Below are 23,644 nucleotides of genomic sequence, written 5' to 3' on the forward strand. Positions count from 1 at the left end.
TTGGATTCATGATCAAGCATAGTTAATTTTCATTTAGACTTGAGAAAGTATTGAGTAGTCACAATTGGATGGGTTGTTGATCCTGTTCGGACGGTATAAAACAATTCTCTTACATTGTGATTTCTCTAGCCAATTCTTATTCTCGGCATGATGTAAGAATGCAAGGGAATATTGGAGAAGTTCGAAGCTTTAGTAAGAATGAAATGATTTGTAGTGTTAATAGTTTGCAATGTCAAGATAAGCATGTGTAGTTGTGCCGCGAAAAAGTGCAAGGCCTAAAGGGAGTAATACATGTTATAGCAAGCAAAAATGTGTTGGATATGAGGATTTGAATGGATGACAACCAATGCCCATGTTAATTTTTATTACATAAACAATATGTAAATTAAAAATAACTACCACAAATATCACAAAAATCGCAAAAACACATAAAATAAAAATCGATGTTAATTGATGAATTTTACTTCCTAAATTAAACATAACAAAGCTTTCCCCTAGTATCATTTGGCCGAACACAGTTGTAATTTCCTTTGGTCCTATTGCATAAATATGTGACATTTCTTTTCGTCATTTATTGAAATATATCAAATATTTTGGTTTCAAAATTCGACAAGAGAGTTGTTATCATCACTACCAGCTATTATTTCCGATAATTAGATGCCAAACCAATGATTTAATAATAAAAGTACAGGGGAAAAATCGAGTATTTTTATTTCATTTTATTTTTAAAGTTAATAGTATTGGATGCCAATGTACCACTCAAAGGAAAAAAGTAAATCAAGCTTAATATAGTTCTAAGTTATTTATTTTACTATAGTCCACCCTTATTCACAAATAAGTTGTAAAGGCTTCAATAAAATCTCGGATAATTTGCGTCTTCATGAAAATGAGTGCCGACCTAGTGCACCACCAACTTTTCAACTCACGAATCTGTATGAAAAATATTTCTTGGACAATTTCAAAAATAAGTACCCAAGAACAACCTAGTACGTAACCTAACTGCACAAGATCCAAATCTCAACAAGAACAAGTCTTGTAATCTTTTTCAAGATACAAATTCAATAAGAACAAGTCTTGTTAGGATATATACAAGATGAGTTAAAAACTATATATGTTGATTAATGTACTATGTGATATTTAAAATTATTAACATAAACGATATAGTTGTAAAATAATTAATACAAGACACTAGAAATTTTGTTAACGAGGAAACTACAATCTTGTAGAGAAACCCCGTTACCTCGTTCAGCTTAAACATCGCACTGTATTAAACCACTGCAGACACTAGCCTACTATCAGACTTCGGACTGGAATGTAGTTGAGGTTGAATCGACCCTCCGAGAAATTCAGCTTCAGTCTTGCTCCTTATGTCTCTTGGATCTCGCAAGGCCCTAAGCACTTGATTCCCCAATATGACGTCCTTTACAGTCCTAGGAGTTACTTCAGCCTATATGAAGACTTTTAACTAATCTTTCTCTAATAGATATCCTATTGATTTCCTTCAATCAAGTTACATAATTCTATTTTCTTATGAGGGATCTTCAAGGGTATAAAAGAATCAAGAACTTCAAAAGGTTATAGAGATACCCAATCGATTCTACCTCACATGATCAATCTGAAAATAAATATGAAACTTATGTAATTAAAAATTCTGAAACGAAGAGAACATTTAATTTCTATAAATTTTATTCTCTGATTATTAGTTCTTGAATGGCCGTATAACAGAAGATACAGACGTTGGAATAAACATGATGATCAAGAAAAGATTCCAGATATCAAGAACCATCAGATAAAATATAGTCTGACTGGTATTCACGAATCCGTTAGTGAAAACTTCAAAACTGGTAACATAATTATGATTTTCGAGGAAACCTAGGTCTTTAGAGAAGTCACAACTAGGACACGACGTGCATGGATCAAAGTTGAGTTCGTGATTAAATATGGCCCGTTCATCGAAAATATTGTCATTTTTTGATGAGACTGACCCAATATATTTATGTATCGGGTGTAAATGAAGTGTGATAATTTTTTAAGATAATAAAAGTTTCCTTTACCAAAATTTGCCAGATACCCTCACCAAAATTGATGTATCATAGCAGCATTTCAAACAAGGATTCTATTACCGTTTAACATAGGAGCTTTATTTGTATATCCTTTTAAATGTTGAGATTTTAACTTTTTTTTTGAAGCATGCGATTGTATTAAAATTAAGCGGCAATTACATGAGGGTATGCGATACCGAATGAGTTGTCTATTACAATTTAATTAATGCATGATGGGATTATATGATCCCAAACCAATGTTGAAAGGTTCCCCAGCTGGCTTCTTTCCGCAGTACCGCTGGCCAGTCTGTCTGCGCGCAGCTTGATTACCTTTCTTGTAGATGTGGGTGGTGTTGCATTGGGGGATTTGTCCCATGATTAACTTGGTTTCAGAGATCATACTCGAAATGTACCAAGGCGGCTTGGCGTCTGAAGTTAGGAGTCGATTTAGGTTTTCCGAGTGGGTTTCAAATTGAACTTTTGGCCAACTTCGATCTTTTGCCGTCCTAGATGCTATCATGGTGTTCAAGATTCGGCTATCAAGGCAGTGGTGATTCCCAGCGGTTATGCTATTGCTATCATGGTGTATACAGACGTATCCCTGCAAATGAAACATGTTCCAGCTATTCCAGGATGTCCTCTCGTTGCGCCTAAGGGTGCACACGGTACGGTTCGGCTCGGTTCTTGCCGAGTCCGAGTACTTGTACCTCCCTAGTCTCGGTTCTTAGTTTTTGGACCGGTACCTGTACCTCTTTCCTCGATTCCGGTACCATTCGGGACAAGTACGGTACCAGGAACGGTTCTGGTACCAATCGGTACTTAAAGTCCAATATATTTTTGATAAATGCAGCGACACATAATCCGTTCCTGCTTAAAGAATTTCAATCAAATCGGGCTTTAAGAAATAAACATTACCCATAAACAAGTACTTAGGGAAAACCCGATTCTAAAATTGCATATCTCAATATCCACTCATGACCTGATTACAATATTTTTATAATACCCAGATTATATTGCTATTCAAGCTTGGCAAAATAAACTTGCGAAGAAAATAAAAAACACTATTGCGTCAACCCAAAACCAAATTGTACACATTTGATAAGAAATTAAAGATTTCTTCTTTAATTATACAGGTGCATGGATACCTAATAGAAACCTTTTAAGTCTAACTAGTGAAGTAAGCGATAATAGAATAAGAAGGAATAAAACCTCTGCTATTGTTGTACAAGAGTTGATGTAGTGGGAGTTTAGAATGAGTGAGGCGATCGCCGACAAAGGTAGAGAAAAGACGAGGTTGAAGTGAAGAAGTGGGGACCATTTTTCTCGGAGATGCAAAGAAGGAGGAGGAAAAAGAAAATGAGAAACTCTATTCTTCTGACCTAATTCTTCTATACATACCACCAGATTAAATCCTTAAATCTAATGTTCAGTATTATTTAGTATAAACGGGAAGGGACGGTACAGAACATGAATAGGGTCGTGCACCTGTACCTCTAGAGGCTGGTTCTCTGTTTTTGAACCGGTACTTATAGCCCCTTCCTCGGTTCGGTACAAAACCAGGTACGGTTCCACTGGTTCCAGTACGGTCCGGTTATTCGGCTCGGTTCCTGTGCATCCTTAGCTGCGCCCCGTATTGATCTTGATCCTAGCTAAATTAGGTTTTTTTCCAACCTGCCAGGATTGTTGTGGAAGCTTGTGTTCCATTTCTACGGTTGATAGAAGTTGGCATTTCAGGTAACATGAGAGGGAGGTTTGTTTGTGCCCAAGAGAGCTCCCGTTGAAGACTAAGTGTCATGTGTGCTATGTTTCCCGGATTTGGTTGTTTTTGGTGACAAATGAAATCATTCCTAGCTATCCATAAGGACCAGAAAAGGAAGCAAAAAGCGGTGCTGATAGAGCAATGTACCTTTGATTGTACAATTTGAGAGATTTTCGTCTGAGGGTTTGGAAGGTCCGGGAGATTTTGGACGAAATGGTTAGGAATTCCCATAATGAGAATGTTCCATGCGGCCGGGATCACTTGATAATGAAGGAGAATATGATTAGCAATTTGTGGATGGGAATTACATTGCGGGCATATATTGGCGCTGATGAGGTGGATATGTACAATGGAGAGAGTTGGGAGGCCCTCGTTGATTGCTTTCCGCAAGAAAAACTGTATTTTTGGAGGACACAGAAGTGTCCATGGGAATTTCGATGCTGGTATGGGGTTCTGGTGGGACTTATTTGATCTGCTTACCAAACAATTGTATCAAGATGTTGTGGTGTACTTTTCAAATTTGGTAAAAGGCCATATGATTTTATAGAAGGGATTGTTTCGTGGAAGATAGATATTCACGATTCGTTGGATTATGCAGGAGAAAAGAGGTTTAACTTATCGTGGTTCCTGGTGTGAGTAAATGGATCAATGGAATCGGCGACCGTCTGGATGGGGTAACACTTTGCGAAATTCAAGATATTAGTGAACTCTTGGATCCAATTTGCTTAGACAGGAATTATTAATCCATATCCGGTTTTGTGCAAAAGATAAAGGTAAGAACGAGGGATGCTAATTGCCTTCACTAAAGGCTGGTTGGAGAAGGGGTAGCTGGATATTGGTTATCTACAGGGGGCCCAATAACAATACCAAAGTTTTAGAGTAATTCTCTCTTACGAAGACAATAGTCATGGCAATCCTTTATGACATCGTCCGAAAATTCGAGACACTACTTGTAGCTGGCAGAATGGAGAACCGAACGGTTTCTCCCACAAAACCTGCAACAGCTTACGTTTGTAACACTGTACGTTATGCGCAACCAACACGTGCTGCATCCTAAGCTGACCGCTTACAATCAGCCAGCTCGCAAAGGTGGTCATGACTCATGACTCATAACTTCCAAGTTACCAATGTCATTCCCTTGGCACGTAACCTGCAACGCATTTCCATTGAAACCTGGCAAGACAAAAACTTCAATCAAACCAAAACCAGCTTTTAAACTACAAGCAACAGCAAAGAGAGAGAGTGAGGGTTTTGAGAACTAGCTAGTATAAACCATCAGCACTTCTTATATATATAGGCACCTCACGAAAGATACAAGTAGAGAGACAGAAAAATCATGGATGATAAACAGCCTTTGCTGTTTTTGCTAGAACAGCAACAACAACAACAGCAAAAACCAATATTTTCTTCTCCAAAGCCAGCATCACACAAGAAACTAATACTAGTATCATCAATAGCAGCAGGAATCCAATTTGGATGGGCACTTCAACTTTCTCTTTTAACTCCGTATGTTCAACTCTTAGGTATCCCACATAAATATGCAGCTTTCATTTGGCTTTGTGGTCCAATTTCAGGCATGATCGTTCAACCCATCATCGGTTACCATAGCGATCGTTGTCTCTCTCGTTGGGGCCGCCGGCGTCCTTTTATAGTTTCCGGTACCTTGCTTGTTGTAATATCTGTCATGTTCATTAGTTTTGCTGCTGATTTGGGTCATTCTTTAGGTGACCCATTAGGAGATACATCTTCATCAGCATCTTCTTCTTCTTCCAATAGACCCAAAGTCATTTCTATTACTATATTTATACTGGGGTTTTGGATTCTTGATGTTGCTAATAATATGTTGCAAGGGCCTTGCCGTGCACTTTTAGCTGATTTAACCGGTACTGATCAAAGAAGAACTAGAACTGCTAATGCTTTCTATTCATTTTTCATGGCTGTTGGTAATATACTAGGTTTCGCCGCAGGTTCTTACACCAATCTTTACAAATTCTTGCCTTTTAGTAAAACCGAAGCTTGTGATGTCTATTGTGCAAATCTTAAGACATGTTTTTTCATGGCTGTTATACTCTTGTTAACCTTAACAACCATTGCTCTCACTTCAATTCAAGAGAAACCGATAACAGCATCGTCATTATCGTCGATATCAATATTGCCGTCAACTATTAATGATGTTGAAATGGACGAGGAGGCTGAAGCAAATATTGCATTTGTTGGGGAGATAGTGAAAGCACTGAGGGACTTACCTAGACCAATGTGGGTTTTACTACTAGTAACATGTCTGAATTGGATCGGTTGGTTTCCGTTCTTGTTGTTTGATACGGATTGGATGGGTAGAGAGGTGTATGGCGGTAAGATTGGAGAAGGGAAGCAATATGGTGATGGGGTTCGTGCGGGTTCTTTCGGGTTAATGTTCAATTCAGTTGTGCTAGGATTTACCTCTTTAGGAGTTGAATGGTTGGCAAAGAAAGTCGGTGGTGTAAAAAGATTGTGGTTTTTTGCGAATCTGGTGTTGTCAATTGGTTTGGCGTCAACAGTGTGGATTACGAAAGTGGCAGAATCATCCAGGGCAGGGTCAGATGAAGCCGATCCAGCGCTAGGAGTTCGAATCTCTGCATTGGCTCTCTTTGCCGTATTGGGTGTACCTCTTGCGGTTAGTTTTCCATTCCTGCGTTCATTTCTTCTGTAACTAGTGAAAATATTTGAACACTTGACAAGAGATTGTTCCCCATACTACCATGTGATAAACGAAGAGCTAGTTAGTTTGTAAGATTGAACCTCTAAATGGAGTTACCAGATATGCGATACTCATTGTTTGCTAAATTGAATGTTTTTCAGGTGACATATAGTATTCCGTTTGCATTGGCTGCAATCTTTTCCAACTCCTCCGGTGCAGGTCAAGGTAATATGATGTAATCCTAGTCACATACTTTCATTCAATTGCTCAAACAAGCAATTGTTGACTCATTTTCCATCTACATATGCAGTCATCATTCTGGTTTCATTTAGCTACAGAGTGATTCGGAACGTGACTTCTTTTTCTTACGGATTTTCTGGATTATTAGAATTCTTTTAAGAACTTGGCATTTTGATTTACAGGACTTGCAATGGGGGTTCTAAATCTGGCAGTAGTTATACCACAAGTAAGCACCACTCTGCTCAAACTTATTGTTAAGAGTTTGTAAAACAATTTTTACACTTCCGGCTAATGATAGTTGCTGAATAATCTGTCTCAAACTATTTATTTTCAGATTCTGGTATCAGTAGCGAGTGGACCATGGGACGCCTTATTTGGAGGTGGCAATCTCCCTGCATTTGTTGTTGGAGCTGTAGCAGCAGCTGCAAGTGGGATAGTTGCGCTTACAATGCTGCCTGCACTACCCCCTGATTTTACCAACAGAAGTAGAATCATGAGAACAAGAAGTTCACCATTCCCTTGACCTGATCAAACTTAGTGTTCTGCATTTTACATCTCAAGTACTACGTATAGATATTCTGTTGCAAGTTTAACATTGTGGGCCATTTTATTCAAAATTTGTCCATCCTATTTATATGGAATTCTCAATTGCTGGCTATCCACTAAAATTATGTACTTCAATGAATTTGCCTATTCTTAATGCCTTTTCTGAGCGCTAATTCTCAGTCTTCTGCGCACCATCTAGCTTGTCAGTCGTGTGCCGCTTAGGCATCCACTAGGCCTGTTGCTGCCGCTTAGGCATCCACTTCGCGGGACTTGATTTCACAATGGTCCATCTAACTCCTATGCAACAGCGCATCAGCTCGAGCAGAAGCTCAAAAGTTCTACCAAAACTGGGACTTTCCAAATATGACTTGAACTCCTATATTTAGAATCCTTTCCTACTTCGGATTCGAAACTCAAGACATCCATATATAATCACTTCTTGGCCTATCACTCTTCATTCATCACCGTTATCAATGGGGAGAGGCCAGAGCTGTGGTACTAGAAATTCTAATGATCGTGATGGAAGAAACCATCAGAGAAAAAGGAGTTTAGAGATCACTAAAGAAGAAATATGTAAATACAGAGTAAAGAAAGCGCAGAAGAGGGCATCGAGGGCTGCAAAGAAATTAAAATCAGAAAGTCTGTCATCAGGTTATTCCAATGATTCGCACGGGATGTCTCGCAAGGTATGCACATTGATGCAATTTCGGCAAAGTTTTTAAAAGAGAAACAAAAAGAAAATATGGCGGAGATTCAAAACATTGAAAAGAGAAGGGAAGAAATTGTTATCAAGAAAGCTCGACGCGAAGAAGAATCGGCAATGTTAGCTAGCGAGCGCGCAAGAGCCGGAAATCAGGACTGGGAGAAAAAAGGACAAGGAGTGTGAGTATAAACGAAGCAAGAGGGGGTCGGAAATCAGATTACGTGAGGGCCGCGCTAAGCCTATTGATGTGCTCTTCAAGCATCTGAATGATTTGGATGACGAGGTTGGTGAACTAGATGAACCATGCAAGGTTTTTGAGGGTTTAGCAGTGAAAGATATGGAAGAGCTTCGTGATGACATAGCAACGGTTCTGGATATGGACAGGGTGACGCCTAGACATATAGCGTATTGGGATGCATTGCTGGTGGTTTGTGATTGGGAACTAGTTCAGAAGCTCGAAAAAGTGATGCTTTATATCGAGCTATGCTACAGTTGCTTGCCGAACAAAGGGGATTACACCCGAGCATTGAAGGAGATGTGAAGAATTTCTTGCATGGGAAGACTTACCAGGAGTTAGAAGTGTTTCAGGCACAGATCGAGTCACAGATGCGTTCTGGCGGTGCCATGGTAGTTGAGTTCTGGGAGGCTGTTCTGAAACAACTTCCTCTATTCAAGGCGAGGGCGTATCTGAAGCATCTATATCGTTCACAGAACCCTGCGAAGACTGAAAATAATGTGGCAAGTGAGTATACTGATCCAAAGCCTCAAGTGGAGGAGGATATTATGCATGGTGGAGCTATTGAGGAAGGACATGCAATACATGGTCCTGAGTCAGAAGTAATAAATCTAGATTCAGGGGTTTACTGGTGGCATGATGACAAATATCATCCAAGAAAACCCAAATATTTCAATCGTGTTCATACTGGATACGAGTGGAACAAGTACAACCGAACCCACTATGACCATGATAATCCTCCTCCAAAGATGGTGCAGGGGTACAAATTCGATATTTTTACATTTTCTACCCTGATCTCTTGGACAATTCTAAGGCTCCGGTATTTTCCATAGAAAAGAAAAAATGCAGCGATGAGACATGTCTTATCCGGTTCCATGCAGGGCCTCCTTATGAAGACATTGCATTTAAGTGCATTTTTCAAGGAGGAATCTTGCGGTTATACTTCAACTTCAAACGCTACCAGTACCGCAGATAAGTTCAAGCTGTCTCCTCTCCTAAGTTTGCATGATTCACTGAAATATAAACTTCATTAAGCATCTCTTAATTTACTTAATGATATTGTTTTTCAAGTAATTGCAAGTTCGCAAAAGCAGTTCATTCATAAACAGTTCATTCAGGTAACCAAGATGTTGGAAACTAGTACATACTTCTGGTAAAACTGCCTGTATTTCACTTCAAAGACTCTTCATACTAAAAATATTTATGAAGAAGCTTTTTGACCATGTTTTACTATCAAATAAAGCCTGTATTTCACTTAAATCATGTACAATGAATATTGAATATTAACTATTGAGTTACAATTTTGTAGAGCTAATGAAACTCTAAAGAATAACTATGTTGATAAGCTCTCTTCTAATAAGTTACGTTCCAAACATCTAAATTGACAGATTGTTTAAATATATTACTAGGCAATTACATGTATGGAAAAATGTTGCAGTAATCTGTTATACATTTCTTCATGTATCATCCGTTCTAACTTATAGTCACCGTTATGTTACCATCTATATTTCGTACTTCTTCTGGTTCTTGCTGTTTACACATACAATCTGGCATGGGAAAGGTGTACAATGAGCTACTAGGTTTCCTCGTTTCATAACCTTTTGAATCACTGTGGCGAAGCATTTCGTGCATTTGGAGCTTGAAATTTTCCCATCTGCAATAAGATACGGCGATCAACATTTTCTATCATGTCTGACGTCTGAAGTTATTCAAAAGAACACTACAGAGACTCTATACAAAGATGATTTCGTGATGCTTTCGAGAAAATATATCAATGCAGTGGTAAACTAACATGGCTAGTTACCTGATGTTTGGGCTATCAAATAATATGGCAAGTTTCCTTTTATCAGGCCTGATTGTCTTTGCGTGTCCTCCATATAGATAACGTCTATGACCCATGAGAAAATGGGGAAAGTTTCCACCTTGAGTTGTTAAAAACACTTCACTATGAAGGCATACAGCATAATCAAGGGCAGCCAGCCTAGACGAGTGACCCTATATCAAAAACTCTAATTGTTAGGAAGCATTAACATATTGACAAATAGGAAGATCAAGATATAAGCATTAAGCAGATACAAAATATAAAATAAAATACTTATAGTGCGCTCTAAATCATGACAACAGTGGTACCTGAAATGGAGCAAGTTCTAATTCCGAGGCGAGAGTTTCCTTGGTTTCTAACAATGGAAACATCTGTCGAAGTGGTGCCATATATTTTTCTGCCCTATAAATTTTCCCAGCGGCAACATATACTGAGGTAGTATTGTCAAAACCCATACCTCTAAGTATCATTCCTACCTGCAGAAACCAGTGAAAAGAAAATTTTGATTCAAGGCACATCAAACAGTGCAACCTTAACTGCTCAAATGTATACAATAAATTCACTCCAACAAAGTAACACGGTATCAAAAGGTTAACAGTAAACCTTCGGAGGTTAAAAACTAACCTCTATCGGAGTTAATGGGCATTTCCCATCCATCCGATTTGCGCCAGGTTTTATTACTCGACCAGCTTTTTTAAACTTTCCCCTCCAATTCTTTTGCCGAGCATTATCCATTTCAAGTTTTTCTTCCTCACCACCATCATAAATACAGCATGAAAAAGCTACCATATCCTTCATTGAAATACAAGAATCCCTTAGAAACAGTGCACAGAGGGGTTTTATAAGATGTAAAAATGCACATAATATAAGCAATATTAGGTGACATAAAAGTACCTCTTCAAATCGAAGATGTACTGAGACATAGTTTCCACCACTAATAGAGCTATTTCTGATCATCCGATCAACCATCTTCTCAGCAAGTGATTGTATAGGTTTTGAAAACCTCAATGCTTCATAATTGGCCAAGCATCTAAGGCTCTGAGTTTCTGAGGGAACTGCATGAGCCAATCTGTTGGAGAAGGGTGCAATTCGTACAGCTCTACACAGGCATTAGGGAAAGAACATATAGCACTTGTCAGGACATAAACAAAAATGCTGAAACCTCAATATAATTTCAACCATGCACGATGCTAGCTACTAGGTAGTTAGTCCCAAGCTTGGGTGGAAAATGACGTGGCGCCCATCTGGAACCCCTAATTCTTGCAAACCTTTGGGGGTGAATATAGTGTCAAGTCATTTGCACATAAGCTTGGGAGTAATATTTTCCGTTAAACTTAATGATCACAGGTTAGATAGATATGAGGAAACAAGCAAAGAACAATGTTTCTAGATAACGCATTACCCCAGTTCCAACAGCTTTGGAAGAACCTTATGCAGATAATATGATGGAGTAGACCAGGCTTTAACTCTCAAGTTCACTATATTACTTATATTATTATCGAACCGATGTAATACATCTTCTGGAAGCTCTTTGATTACGTTAACATTATTTCTGAGAGCATATATGAAGAACTCCTCGTCAAATATTTCACCGAACTTGCTGCAAAATTCGCAAGCATAAAGAATTGTGTAAGCCTCACAAATTTTGCAAAAGCATGAAACCAGTTTGGCCATAAAGAAGCAAGGTAATAGTTCTCAGTAAAGTTGTGGACAATGAGGTGCAACAGATAACTTTTTCCTTTAATAAGTACCCTTTATAAATATAGAGACATCATACCACGTCATCACAATGAGTATAATAGGATAGTCACCTGGAATCACGCCAAACACTATTCAAATGAAACATAGGAATGACGAGGGTAGCGTTCAGTAACGCAGCAACAGCCACTGCATCACATATCTGTATCAAAACCGAATTATAAATTAAACAAAACAGGCAAGAACAAGAAGCTGTAAACTTACGAGATTATTCACCTCAAAATTCCCTGAACATGGTCTAGACTACTCTCCATCTCTAAGTTAAGGCATCAAGGTAAAGAGTGGAGCGAGTAACCTTGTTTTCTTATTTCTATGGGAATGCCCTTGCTTCTATATGGCAAATATTAGAATATGTTGTATGAATGTCTTGACTAGCATTGCTAGTATTATATGCAAACTCTCCATTCCAAATTCATGAAATAATTGCCTGATATAAAGTGTTTAAGGTGTGAGACATACAGATATACGTTGTTGATTCAATCCACCATTTGCTTCAATTATAAGGAAACCATTTGACTTCGGCAGTTCGGACAACCCTTGAAGCAAACAGAAAGCAAATTAGCCTATGATATATACCCTTTACAAATATAATAGGCAAACAAACAGAAAAATATAAATAGGTTTTTTCCCCAGTACTTAAATCCCAAATTTCAAAGACAGCATCTTAAGTACGCTGAAGTTCATCAAAATATGGCTAAAAATATTCTTACATTGGTCTCGCTTAACTGGTTTGACCCAAAGCAACTTAAAAAGAAAACCACATGAAATCGAACCTGATGCAGCAGTACTCCAGTTAACACAAGGCTTCCAAGTTTGATGTAATCTTGGGCGCCATGCTGACATCAACTGCAATATTACCAACTCTTTAAGTGAGCATAACTGGGATCAATTTGGTTATCAGGAAAGAACACTTTAGACTAAAATCGGACAGTCTAATGATTCTATTCCAAACGCAAACTGATTACAAGGTGTCTTTCCTATTTCCACACAGATTTTTCAGCTAGGTTTATTTACTCAAATTTGCAATCATCATCCATCCTATTACACAAAAACTACAATTTTCCATGAATAACAACAATCCAACCACAAAAACTCAAGAAATTGAACAATAAACCATACCTCATTGTAGCTATGATTCGTATCCAGTTGCATATACGGCCAAAGCTTTTCAAAAACCTGAGGACTCCGATAAATCGAACCGGGCGGTGAAGAACTCCGATCACCACCACCACCACCGCCAATTCTCGATCCAGGTAACAAACTTAAAGAATCCATATACATTAACATACCAGAAAAATAAAAAATTGGAGCAAATAATAAAACACCTCTTCTCCTAAAAACAGCAGATAAAAAAATATACACAATTCTCTCTATAAAATTCTCTAATTTCGGCGCCCCTCCTGAACTTTTAACATAAACAGAAGAAGAAGATTTCCTTCTACTACTACTATGTCTAAACCTAGGTGATACAGTAGGCGATGTTGGTGGTGATGCAGTAGCCATTACTGTAGCTGTAGTCATTAATGTTGGAGAATCACCTTCACCACCACCACTTATCCGTCCTGACCCTGACCCTAATCTACTAAACCCGTGCATGACTCAAACTAGAAATCCTCCTGCTGCTGCGGCTGTTATCCGAAAATCTCTACTTCTTCTCTTCAGAAAATCCCGCATTTTTCGGACAAATGCAGTAAGTGTTATAAATTGATGTTTAACTACAATGGGTTTCTGGGTTTTTCTTCTTTTTTGTGTTTTGTGATTGTGATCTGGTATCGATTGATGAGAGAATTGAATTCGATGAAGCGAATTTTGAGAAAAAGAAAGAAAGGGAAAAGAAAAGTGTGGCTTTTTTTTACCACTAGAATTTTTCTTTGTTTTGTTTTTGTGTGCCAGCTGTGTACTTTGTTGTTTGTTTCACACTTATCAGTCTACTCCAACTGGAAGACGGGACTGACTGTAAGTCCAAATTAAATGTTTGTTGGTTGGGGTGTTTTTTCTTAGTGTATGCCTTAAGGAGGAGGTTGTTAGGGGTTTTGTGTTTACCGTTTGATTTTTTATTGAAATGTGTGAAAGATACGGATATGTGTTGAAAATCTAACCGTGTGGGGGTTTTGATGAGATTTAAGGTACAGGGGGGACTGAGGAGTATGTACATTAATTTTGTTTATTATTGGAGTTACTGTACTGATGTTTTGGAGGTTAGGGTCACCGACACTTCTTATTGGTTGTTAGTATATTCTGTGTTGAATTTTGTTGGATAGGTGTCTGGAGGAAAATTAAGCAAATTCTCCCGTGAAAAATAATAGGGAATATTGATAAAGTGTCCATGTTTTGAAATACTTTAATAAAAGTGCCTCCGTTTTTTTGAAATTTTTCAAAAATGTCCCTTGTTTGACCGTTTTATTCAAAAATCGGCTAACGGATTGTTAGGGTCGTTAAGTTCCAGTTGGCACCAGAAAAAATCTCAAAAGCCCTTAATAGAGTTGGTCTGAATAAGGCTGATTCGGGTGAGTCATCGAGTTAGGGTTCATCAAGTCACTGAGTTGACTCACTGAAAAATAATCAGGCAAAGTCTTGTTTGCTTTCGGTGCTATTCCGGTAATTTTCAGGCATGTATTTCTTGTCACCTGCAAAACCTAGTATACATCTAATTAACGACTCAATCACTTACTAGGATGACCACTGCCGGTTCTTATTCTAGTTTATTATACCAATTCCATTAGCTGCAACACCCACACTGCATAACCCAACCACTGCCTATCTAAACAGTTTCTTAATTCTTGAACTGCAATTCCCCCGTCTCGGTAACTAGGGTTCGCAACTAATTAAACCCCATTCATCAAAACCCAATTGTTTATCAAATCAGTTGTTATATCATCACTAGATCAATACACCTGCAATTGTTGGAAATTTTGGGTTAAACAAGAGGATGAAAACAGAAACAGAAAATGGTGTACCCCTGACTTCAAGGCTCTTTCGATTCTTTTAGACAATAATTCGACCTTTCCCAATAAATTTGGCGAGTACAAACGGTCTCTCGAATTATGCCTTCAGGATTCAATGAAGCCCTAACACCGTAATCGAATTCAAGGATTGTACTTCCTTGACCCGACCAAGAAACACACTGTATAAGGTTCTGATGATGCTTTTTAGAGAAGAAGAAAACAGATTGTTTTTGATGTGTTGGAATGGGAAAACATCTTCGCTACTTATAGTGATATTCATGCATGTTGGTAGTGTCGTTTCATCACCAACAGACGCTTCCAAAAGCCATTAATGGTGGCTTATGGGAAGAGACGCGTCTGTTCAATTTTGAATGGAAACTTCCAGGTCGATCACCGTATAACTCTGCGTAGCGGCAAACCTTGAAAATATCCAACACCTGCAATAACTTAAGATGCATCTAAAGCTTCAATCCACTCTGAACTCATCATATACATCACACTTCCTCCTCCCTGCAATTCAACACAAACCTAAACTACCTCCCACGGTTCAACCTCATACTCAAATCATTCTCAGTTTCATTCTTAATCACACAGATTCAACAATCAGACAATTAAATTCAAATTACTAAAATTAAGAAAAATTGAAGGCTTACCCAAGTACTAACACCTTCTGATCGCTACATCATCAATCACCTCTATGGAAACCCTTGCCGTTTATGGTCCTGAAATTCATCACCACCATCAATTTCATCCACGAAAACTTGATTTCACCTGTAACTTTATTCTAATTCACTCAATCGTTCAATACCCATGTCTAATCGTCGTCCTAGATTACCAAATTCATCTTTCGAAATTTCTCTGAGGTCTTCATGAAACCCTAATTCTTCGATCTCCATCAAAATCCACACTACAATATCAGTTAATCAATAATACTCTTGATTCTTCATCCTTAGATAACTCAATACACCTCTTAATTTCAAGCACACAAAACCTAATCGAAGTATGGAGGCAACAGAAAAAAAAATGAGATAGATTAGGAGGGTTTGTCTGCAGGATGAGAAGGAGAAAACAAGAAAAAGGGGTCGCCTGTTGGAAAGAATTAAGGTTTGAGAGGATAAACACGTCATTATATAGGGTTATTTGACTTGGTAAACGAGTTTTTACTAAATTGTGCGGGACAAAACAGAAAACAAAACAAAAAGCGAAGTTTTGAAAAGTTGAAAAAAAACGGGGGCAGTTTTCTAAACCGGTAATTGGAAGTGGGGCAGTTTATCAAAATTCCCAAAATAATTTAAGTAGTAACTGGGTCTGGGCATCTTGTTAGCTCCTAAAGGTTTTTTTTTTTTTTTTGCCTGTTGGATCAAAATTTAGAAGGATGTTTTTAGGCATACCTAAATCTTTCTAGGCATACAAAACAATAGTCCCATCTTGGGTGACCTTATAAGGGGTACCCTAAAGGTAGTTCAACTACCTATATACCCTTAATACAAAAATCTAAAATCAATTTTCTAAAAAATCAAAATCAGCTTCCCTTAACATCTCTTCTTCTTCCTCCTCTAGCCGAACTCTTACCCTCCCGCGAAAAAAAAAATTCATCACCGTGATTAATTGTCGATTCGTAAAAATTTGATCGTCGATTAAATTCAACTACATAATGACTCGTACAAAGAAAAGCAGGGACTAGGCAAACCAAATCGTCTTCTAATCCATCAACTGAAGAAGAAGAACCAATTGAAGATGAAGGTGTAGAAACTGAAAATCAACCGCCAATTGAATCAGAAATTGAACCAACTGCATCTCCAACTCCAGAAATGAGGATAAGAAAGTAAGTTTTACAAACCCAATCTCCTATTTGTTGTTTTTCATCGACTAAATGACGGTTATGGTGTTGGGTTCGTCTCAAAATTAAGTTGCGTTTTTAGCCGAACTGTTCTTCACAAAAGCTTCCTGTAAGTGCAGATGAACAGTTCGGCATGAAATATCAAGCCGAACCTAGTCACAGATAGAGATGCATAGGGTTTCAGCGTATTCGATAATCATAATATGTGCCGAACCTAGCACATTTACGAGGTTCGGCTATTATGATATTCACATTATGTGCCAAACCAATACAAAATTCTTACCCCAACAATTATCAGGAATATAAATGATCAGGTTCGGCTTATATAATACTTATGTAAATAGCCGAACCATGTACTACCAAAAGGTTCGGCGCTTACGATATTCTCAATATAAGCCGAACCTCACATAATTTTTCTTCCAGATCACACAGGATTAGGTTCGGCTCATTATGACATTTTTAAACAAGACGAACTAGTTGGTTCGGCTCATAATAATAACACTTTCAGCTTGCCGAATTGTTCATTAGTTGTCAATATCCAGGTGGGTTCGGCTGATATATTAAGCCAGACATATTCCAGACTCGTCGAACCTTAGTGAAAAACACAAACTTTTTATGATTTTAAGCTACAAAAGTGAGATTAAACATAAGATAGAAGTGTACCCTCCTCATCCATTGAATCAAATACAAGCTTTATTCTCATTTTCCCCTTCTCCCTCTCCAAAAAAATCTAACTTTTTTTTTCTTACTCAAAAATTTTCATCTACACAAATTTATAACTAAATAGTCTTAAAATTAATCATTAATCATTAGTCACTAATCAGAATTATTTTAACTGATCATTTGTATTAACACTAATCCTAAAAGGGCAGTTGCCATTAAAAAAAATTGGTTAAGGGATCTTCTGATTTTATTATTTCACATCATTTTTTGTCTTTATTAGGTATGCCTAATAAGATTCATGTATGCCCAAAAACAGCCTTCAAAATTTATATCCAGTCGAACATATTATTAAACCAGTTAAAACAAACAGAGTGGGTTCTTGCAAACTTAGGCCCGTTCCTATGGGTGTGGCAAACATGAATGTTTGTCATTTAAGCACCCACTATGGAGCTGGCTAACTGGAAAACTGGCCTGGCTAAGTGGCAAATTTGCCACTTAGCCATGCCAGGTCAAGTTTCCATCGAGCGGTGTAATATTAATTGTTTAGTCGTTTTTTTTTTCTTCTCTCCTACTTTTTAGTTATTATAACATATTTTTATTACAAGAGGACCCCACAAAATATTATATAATCCCTAAAATTTTGTAAAGACTCCACCAAATATGAATAATTAATTTTTTTATTGATAAGGGACCCACAAAACACAATATAATTATCCAACTTTAATAAAATTTGCTAGTTTTACCATAGTGGGGAAACACATGGCATGGAAAAACAACTTTTATACTAGTTTCCATAGGAACCGACCTTAGCTAGATAGTCAGCTAGGTGGTTTGCATCTATGTATACATAAGTATAGATTCAGAAATCAAAAGAATTAAGAATAACTAGTGAATCATAAACTAAATTATGCATAGTTCATTTCACGGCTCCCATTAAACGTAACTATCACGCTCAAACAGTCCCCTCCAGGTGTAATTTTTTTCCATCCATTATTTCTTGCTCGTAACACTACTTTCAAAAATGTATGCTCTTCAGCTTGTTATGGGTCTATGCCTAATGATGCGCCTCCTCAGTCCATTTGTTACCTGCAAAGTCCTTACATATTAGTCCTCATCCTAACAAACATCTTTATCTATGTGTGAAGCATCAAATTTTATTTTGCAAACATCATTTGTTGGAGGTTTCCAGTTATGATCAGAATATCTAAGTGAACCATTTTGATTGCTTGGTACCACTTTAGTTCTGTTCCAGTCCCTTATCTGCAGAATAATATTGTTAGCTACTTCACCAGTGTTGATGGACTTATTATAAAAAAGAAAAATGCACATATTACTTTCCATATCAACCAGAAGATGAAACTGACTAACTCGTATATCTTGAAATCTTTATGCACAATTTTGTTCACCCTCGTGAAGAAGTTACACATCTATTGGTGCAAGACATGATTTTGTAATTGATTGGCAAAGTTAGGATTTATTGCAATCCATATTGGCCTGATAACATGGCAATCAAACAAAAAGTGTTGAGGAGTTTCTACATCAGCATTACAAAGAGCACGAATTCCATCATGGTGGTTTATGTCTCCAAAAAGATTTCCAACAGATATCTAAGTTATTCTTGATAGGCTTAGAGACTAAACTTTCACATAAGATGGCCTTATAAGCAGATTCAATGGTAAAATTTCCATTACAGGATGGCTCTTATCTTAGTTTAGCTTGACCTGTAAATATTAGTTATTTCCTTGACAATATCTCCATCGAATGAGGAATTAGGAATATCAACCTTCCAAGTTTTCAAGTCCAATCAATGAGTTGACTGACAATAGTCATTCTAGATGAGTAAAACTGTGAACTAGGAGGTACGTTCATATTAGGAATCCATATATCTGTGCATATATGCACATTTGAGCCATCTCCAATTTCCCATACATAATACCTCTTAACTATATCTAAACCTGAAAATACGAAGGTATCCAAATATACCACAATATTTTATTTATCAACCTATAAGTCCTCTACCGAATGTGATCGTCTATGGACAAAGTCGACACAATGCTACAATTCGGTTCATACTTTGTGTGATTGTATATGGATACAAGATCGAGACAATACAACAACAAGATAACTTGTTTGATTGACTATGGATACAAGACCGATAGAATACAACAACAAAGTGTGATACTTGATAATAAGTTCGATAATAACCAAACTCTATTGGATCACTATCAAGTATTTTGGAGTTAACGTAAAGTGTGATTTATTTTTAATTATAATAAAACTATTATAATTGCGGAATAGAAAAGTAAATGACACAACAAAATTTTGTTAACGAGGAAATCGCAAATGCAGAAAAACCCCGGGACCTAGTCTAGTTTTGAATACTCTCAAAATTAAGTCGCTATACAAAATCTAATACCAACTTCATATAGTTAAGACCAAGCATACTACCCCTAGCTACTTAGTTCCCTCATTATACCTGTGCCTTCGACTTCTAGAGTCACGCACGTGAATTGTCCTTTGGATCGTATTCCAAACAACAAAGGAATAATATTTTTGGTAACCACTCTAATCAATCTTTCTAAAGATATGGATAAGTCGTTGACAAAGGCTCTTCCGTTTAATGTAATAAACTCCTTTGCCTGGTTAGATCAATCTAACTTTAACTACCAAAATAGTCAAGTATAGATTCGCACTCAATCAATATAGATCTCAAAGAGAAATACATCGATGTCACACAACTAATCAATTAGATCTATCAAAGATCGATTCTAGTTGGATTCCAGCCGATCAAGGTTTATGCACTAAATCCACAAGATGCGAAAACTAAGAAGAAATCTTCTTCGTCTTCAAATCTTCTTTTATCTTCAAAACCTGCACAACACCACTTGAATCTCTTTTGATCAATCACGCATATAATGGAGTCTGTTAACAATGGATTATCACAAGATGTCTTTAGATCTAACAACAATTCTAAATATCTCGTTGATACTTTGATCTAGTCTGAGTGAATCTTATATCATAAGAGAAGATTCTCAAGCATAAACAAACTAGGTGCAATCAAATTTTCAATAACCATTAGTCTATCAAATCAAATCGAAAACTAGTAACACTGCAATTATCTAGTTTCCCACCAACGGTACTCGTGGAGATTCTTGATCCCACAAAAGTCTTTAAAAGAGTGGTCGTAAGAGATTTCACCTAATTAAAATACTTTCCTCTCTGAATAGACGGCTCCACCAGAAAACAACAAGAAATGAAGTTTTCCTGGTTCTTAGGATAGTTTGCTAGAAATGCAAACTTAGGTATTTATAGACCAAGGATGTTTGGACACCAAGGAATTTTCAAAATCGAAAATATTCTCCAGATATGCAATGAATTCCATAATTCGGTTTTCCTAATTCCAATAAATGTTTGTCCAATATTTCTGAAACCTCTCAATAGAGAATCTCCAATTGGTAAATGCACATTACTGATTTTTATTCTCTAGAGATATGCATTAATTGCTGGTAATTAAAGCATATAAAATCAAAAACCTTAATTAAAAGAATCTTAATTTATTTCGGCTCGAGATCACCCTGAGTACCAAGCAATATCTTTGAACAATAAATGATAAAAATTATTGTTCATGTTCAAAGTATATTGACATATTTTCGCTGCAAATCCTTATTTCATATTTACATGGATTTGCTTTCTTGGAATCTGTTATACCACACTTTCAAACAAGTTTAAAATTGGTTTTCCAGTATTCCAATACTACTATGTGATTGGTCATACCAAATCACAACAGTTAGTTGTGATCGGTCTTACCAAGTCACATACATGGGTTCAGAATGATTATACCAATCACTAGGATCGGTTATACCTAAATATGGTACTTATTTGTGATCGGTCACACCAGTCACTAGGATCGGTTACACCAGTTACAAGGATCGGTCACACCAGTTACCAGGACCGGTTATACCAATTACAGGGATCGGTCACACAACACTTATGATCGGTCACACCAATTACTAGGATCGGTCACACCAATTACAAGGATCTATCATACCATCTCATGGTGATTACTTAGGATCGGTTACACCAATTATCAAGACCGGTCATACAAAATCATAACTCTAGGCATTGTGATCAGTTATACCAAGATACATAACCTGAGTTAAGATCGGTTCTACCAACTCACACATATTGGTCGTCCAAAGATTTGCAATGAATAGTCGGACCAATAAGCCTGTTGATTTCCCTTTCGATTCACGAAGCAAGTTCATGAATGTACTTCCTTTAAACAAATGTAAAACACTGTTTCCTAAGATGAAATCTTCACCATAACCCATTCACATAATCATAACACTATATACAAGATTATGTTGATGTCATATCTACGAAGTTTAAAATATAACCGTTATACTTCGTAGTCTAATTCCTTAATACTATGATCATACTATTATGATCATGTCACATCACTAGAGTATTACATACAATATGTACAATATATACAACTTCACGGTTATGTTTTCAATATAGCACGACTTGAAAGATATGTTAGGAATGAACAGTTCAACTCAATATTACTAACCTCAAGAGGAAGGATGATGACGTCGTTGTAGTTCATTACTTATTCACATTCTTCAGGCTTCGGAGTAATACTTGTATGTCTCAACATTCCTAGACTTTGTAGTTTAACCTAAACGAAGTTGTCTCTAGTACATAATCAAGCGACTCTTAGATGAGTTTTGACATACTAAAATATGACAAGCAAACTTGAAATACCAACGCTTGGTGAGTTCAACCGAGCTATGTTGTAACAAAACCTGTACATATTCCTTGCCAAACCTAAGAGCACTTCGTATTGACACAATCAATCAGGGGATTATCACTAGAAATATATTTTTCCCTTAAGAAAACATCAAATGGTTCATCAGGGGTAGTTATCAATCTCCAAGTTGACTTAGTAAGAAGAGCTAGATATAACATATCAGTTTTTCTTATATTGATACCCCCCAAGTTCTCTAGGAAGAGAAACGCCCCTCCAACCTTTAAGATAACAACCTTTTTCATTTACTTTTTTTTTCCCGCCAAAATTTCATTTGTATATTGTCAATTTTATCAATAAGCTCATTAGGCATTAGGAAAACAACAAACTGGTGACTTGCTAAGCTACCTAGTACGTACCACTTGATTCATCACAGTTTTACCTGGAGATGCTAAAAAAATATGTTGACAATTATCAAGTCTACCTCTAAAATTTTCTAGAAAATGAACAAAAGAGTCATATTTCCCTTTTTGAAAAAAGAAAAATAAATAGGGACTCCTAAGTATTTATCTTGTAAAGACATTTTCCTTATTCTAAGGATGTTTGTTGTATCGTTTTTCACTGGGTTAGGAACCTTACGAGTGAAGCTATAACTGATTTATCAAAGTTCACAGATTGGATTGAGAACTTACTAAATTGTTCTATCTAAGTAGATAATTTCTAGAATCTTTAGTTCTATCCTTTATGAATATAAGACAATTACCAATAAAGAATAAGTGAGAATAAAAGATAGCTCTTAGTTTCTTTAAGTCCATGTATGAGATTTTTTTGTTCATCTTGAATTAAACTCCTAGAGAAGCATTCTATGCATAAGATAAACGTATAATGGGAGGGAGGTTTCCCTATCTCAAACCCCTTTGAGGGAAGTATACATTACCTAGAGATCCATTAAGCAAAATAGAGGTGGAGACAGTTGTGATGCACCACTCAATCATGCTGCACCTTTCCTTTTAAAAAACAATTTTTTTTTAAGATTATCAATAAGAAAACTCCGTTCAACTCCGTCAAAAGCTTTTGGCATGTCCAGTTTTATTGCAACATATCCATCTTTAGCTTTAGTTTTCTTCATAGAGTGAATTAGTTCATGAGCAATGATGATATTATCATGAATTGATCTACCTAAAAAGAAAGCAGTTTGTGCAGGAGATATGATTTTATGCAGTACACATTTGAGCATAGAAGCAAGTAACTTTGAAATGATTGTTTAAGACACATTAAAAAGACTGATGGGTCTTAAGTCTACTGCACTTTTTGGACAAGCATTTTTAGGTATGAGTATGATAAAATTATAATTTAGTTTCTTTAAAAGATGATGAGAGTGAAAGAATGCTTGAACCATTCTTACAACATCATAACCAATAGTTTCCCACACCAATTAGTAGAAACTAGGTGGGAAACCATCAGATCCTGGTATTGTCCAGGTTTTCATCTCAAAAACAACTTTTTTGATCTCATCAGCATCAGGAATGGCTATTAACATTGCCTTGTCAGACTTACTTGCACTAGCATGCACATTATTAAGATAAACATCAATATTACGAAGGTTGGATGTCCTGCTAAGATGTTACTAAAATGTCTTAACAGTTCATCCACCATGTATTTTC

At 36.9% G+C, this 23,644-nt stretch overlaps 2 protein-coding genes and 1 pseudogene across 2 annotated transcripts; 2 read left to right on the forward strand and 1 right to left on the reverse strand.

Moving 5' to 3' along the window:
* The first annotated feature begins 5,135 nt into the window (after window positions 1–5,135).
* LOC113306029 (sucrose transport protein SUC2-like) lies at window positions 5,136–7,412 on the forward strand. The gene is made up of 4 exons (XM_026555017.1): window positions 5,136–6,454; window positions 6,640–6,703; window positions 6,901–6,944; window positions 7,053–7,412. The coding sequence occupies exons 1-4, from the start codon at window positions 5,138–5,140 to the stop codon at window positions 7,239–7,241; spliced, it is 1,614 nt and encodes a 537-aa protein (XP_026410802.1). The 5' UTR covers window positions 5,136–5,137; the 3' UTR covers window positions 7,242–7,412.
* Window positions 7,413–7,737: 325 nt separating this feature from the next.
* LOC113305482 lies at window positions 7,738–9,035 on the forward strand (annotated as a pseudogene).
* A 392-nt stretch (window positions 9,036–9,427) lies between these two features.
* Window positions 9,428–13,677, reverse strand: LOC113306783 (O-fucosyltransferase 9-like). Its single transcript, XM_026555704.1, has 10 exons — window positions 12,902–13,677; window positions 12,556–12,628; window positions 12,242–12,318; window positions 11,836–11,924; window positions 11,427–11,624; window positions 10,919–11,123; window positions 10,649–10,816; window positions 10,333–10,500; window positions 10,007–10,197; window positions 9,428–9,856 (listed from the first exon to the last, which is right to left on the reverse strand). Exons 1-10 carry the CDS (start codon window positions 13,376–13,378, stop codon window positions 9,676–9,678), a joined length of 1,827 nt encoding a protein of 608 aa, XP_026411489.1. The 5' UTR covers window positions 13,379–13,677; the 3' UTR covers window positions 9,428–9,675.
* Between the last annotated feature and the right edge of the window lie 9,967 nt (window positions 13,678–23,644).

The sequence above is a fragment of the Papaver somniferum genome, chromosome 8 (genome assembly GCF_003573695.1).
Source record: "Papaver somniferum cultivar HN1 chromosome 8, ASM357369v1, whole genome shotgun sequence".
Lineage (NCBI taxonomy): Eukaryota > Viridiplantae > Streptophyta > Magnoliopsida > Ranunculales > Papaveraceae > Papaver > Papaver somniferum.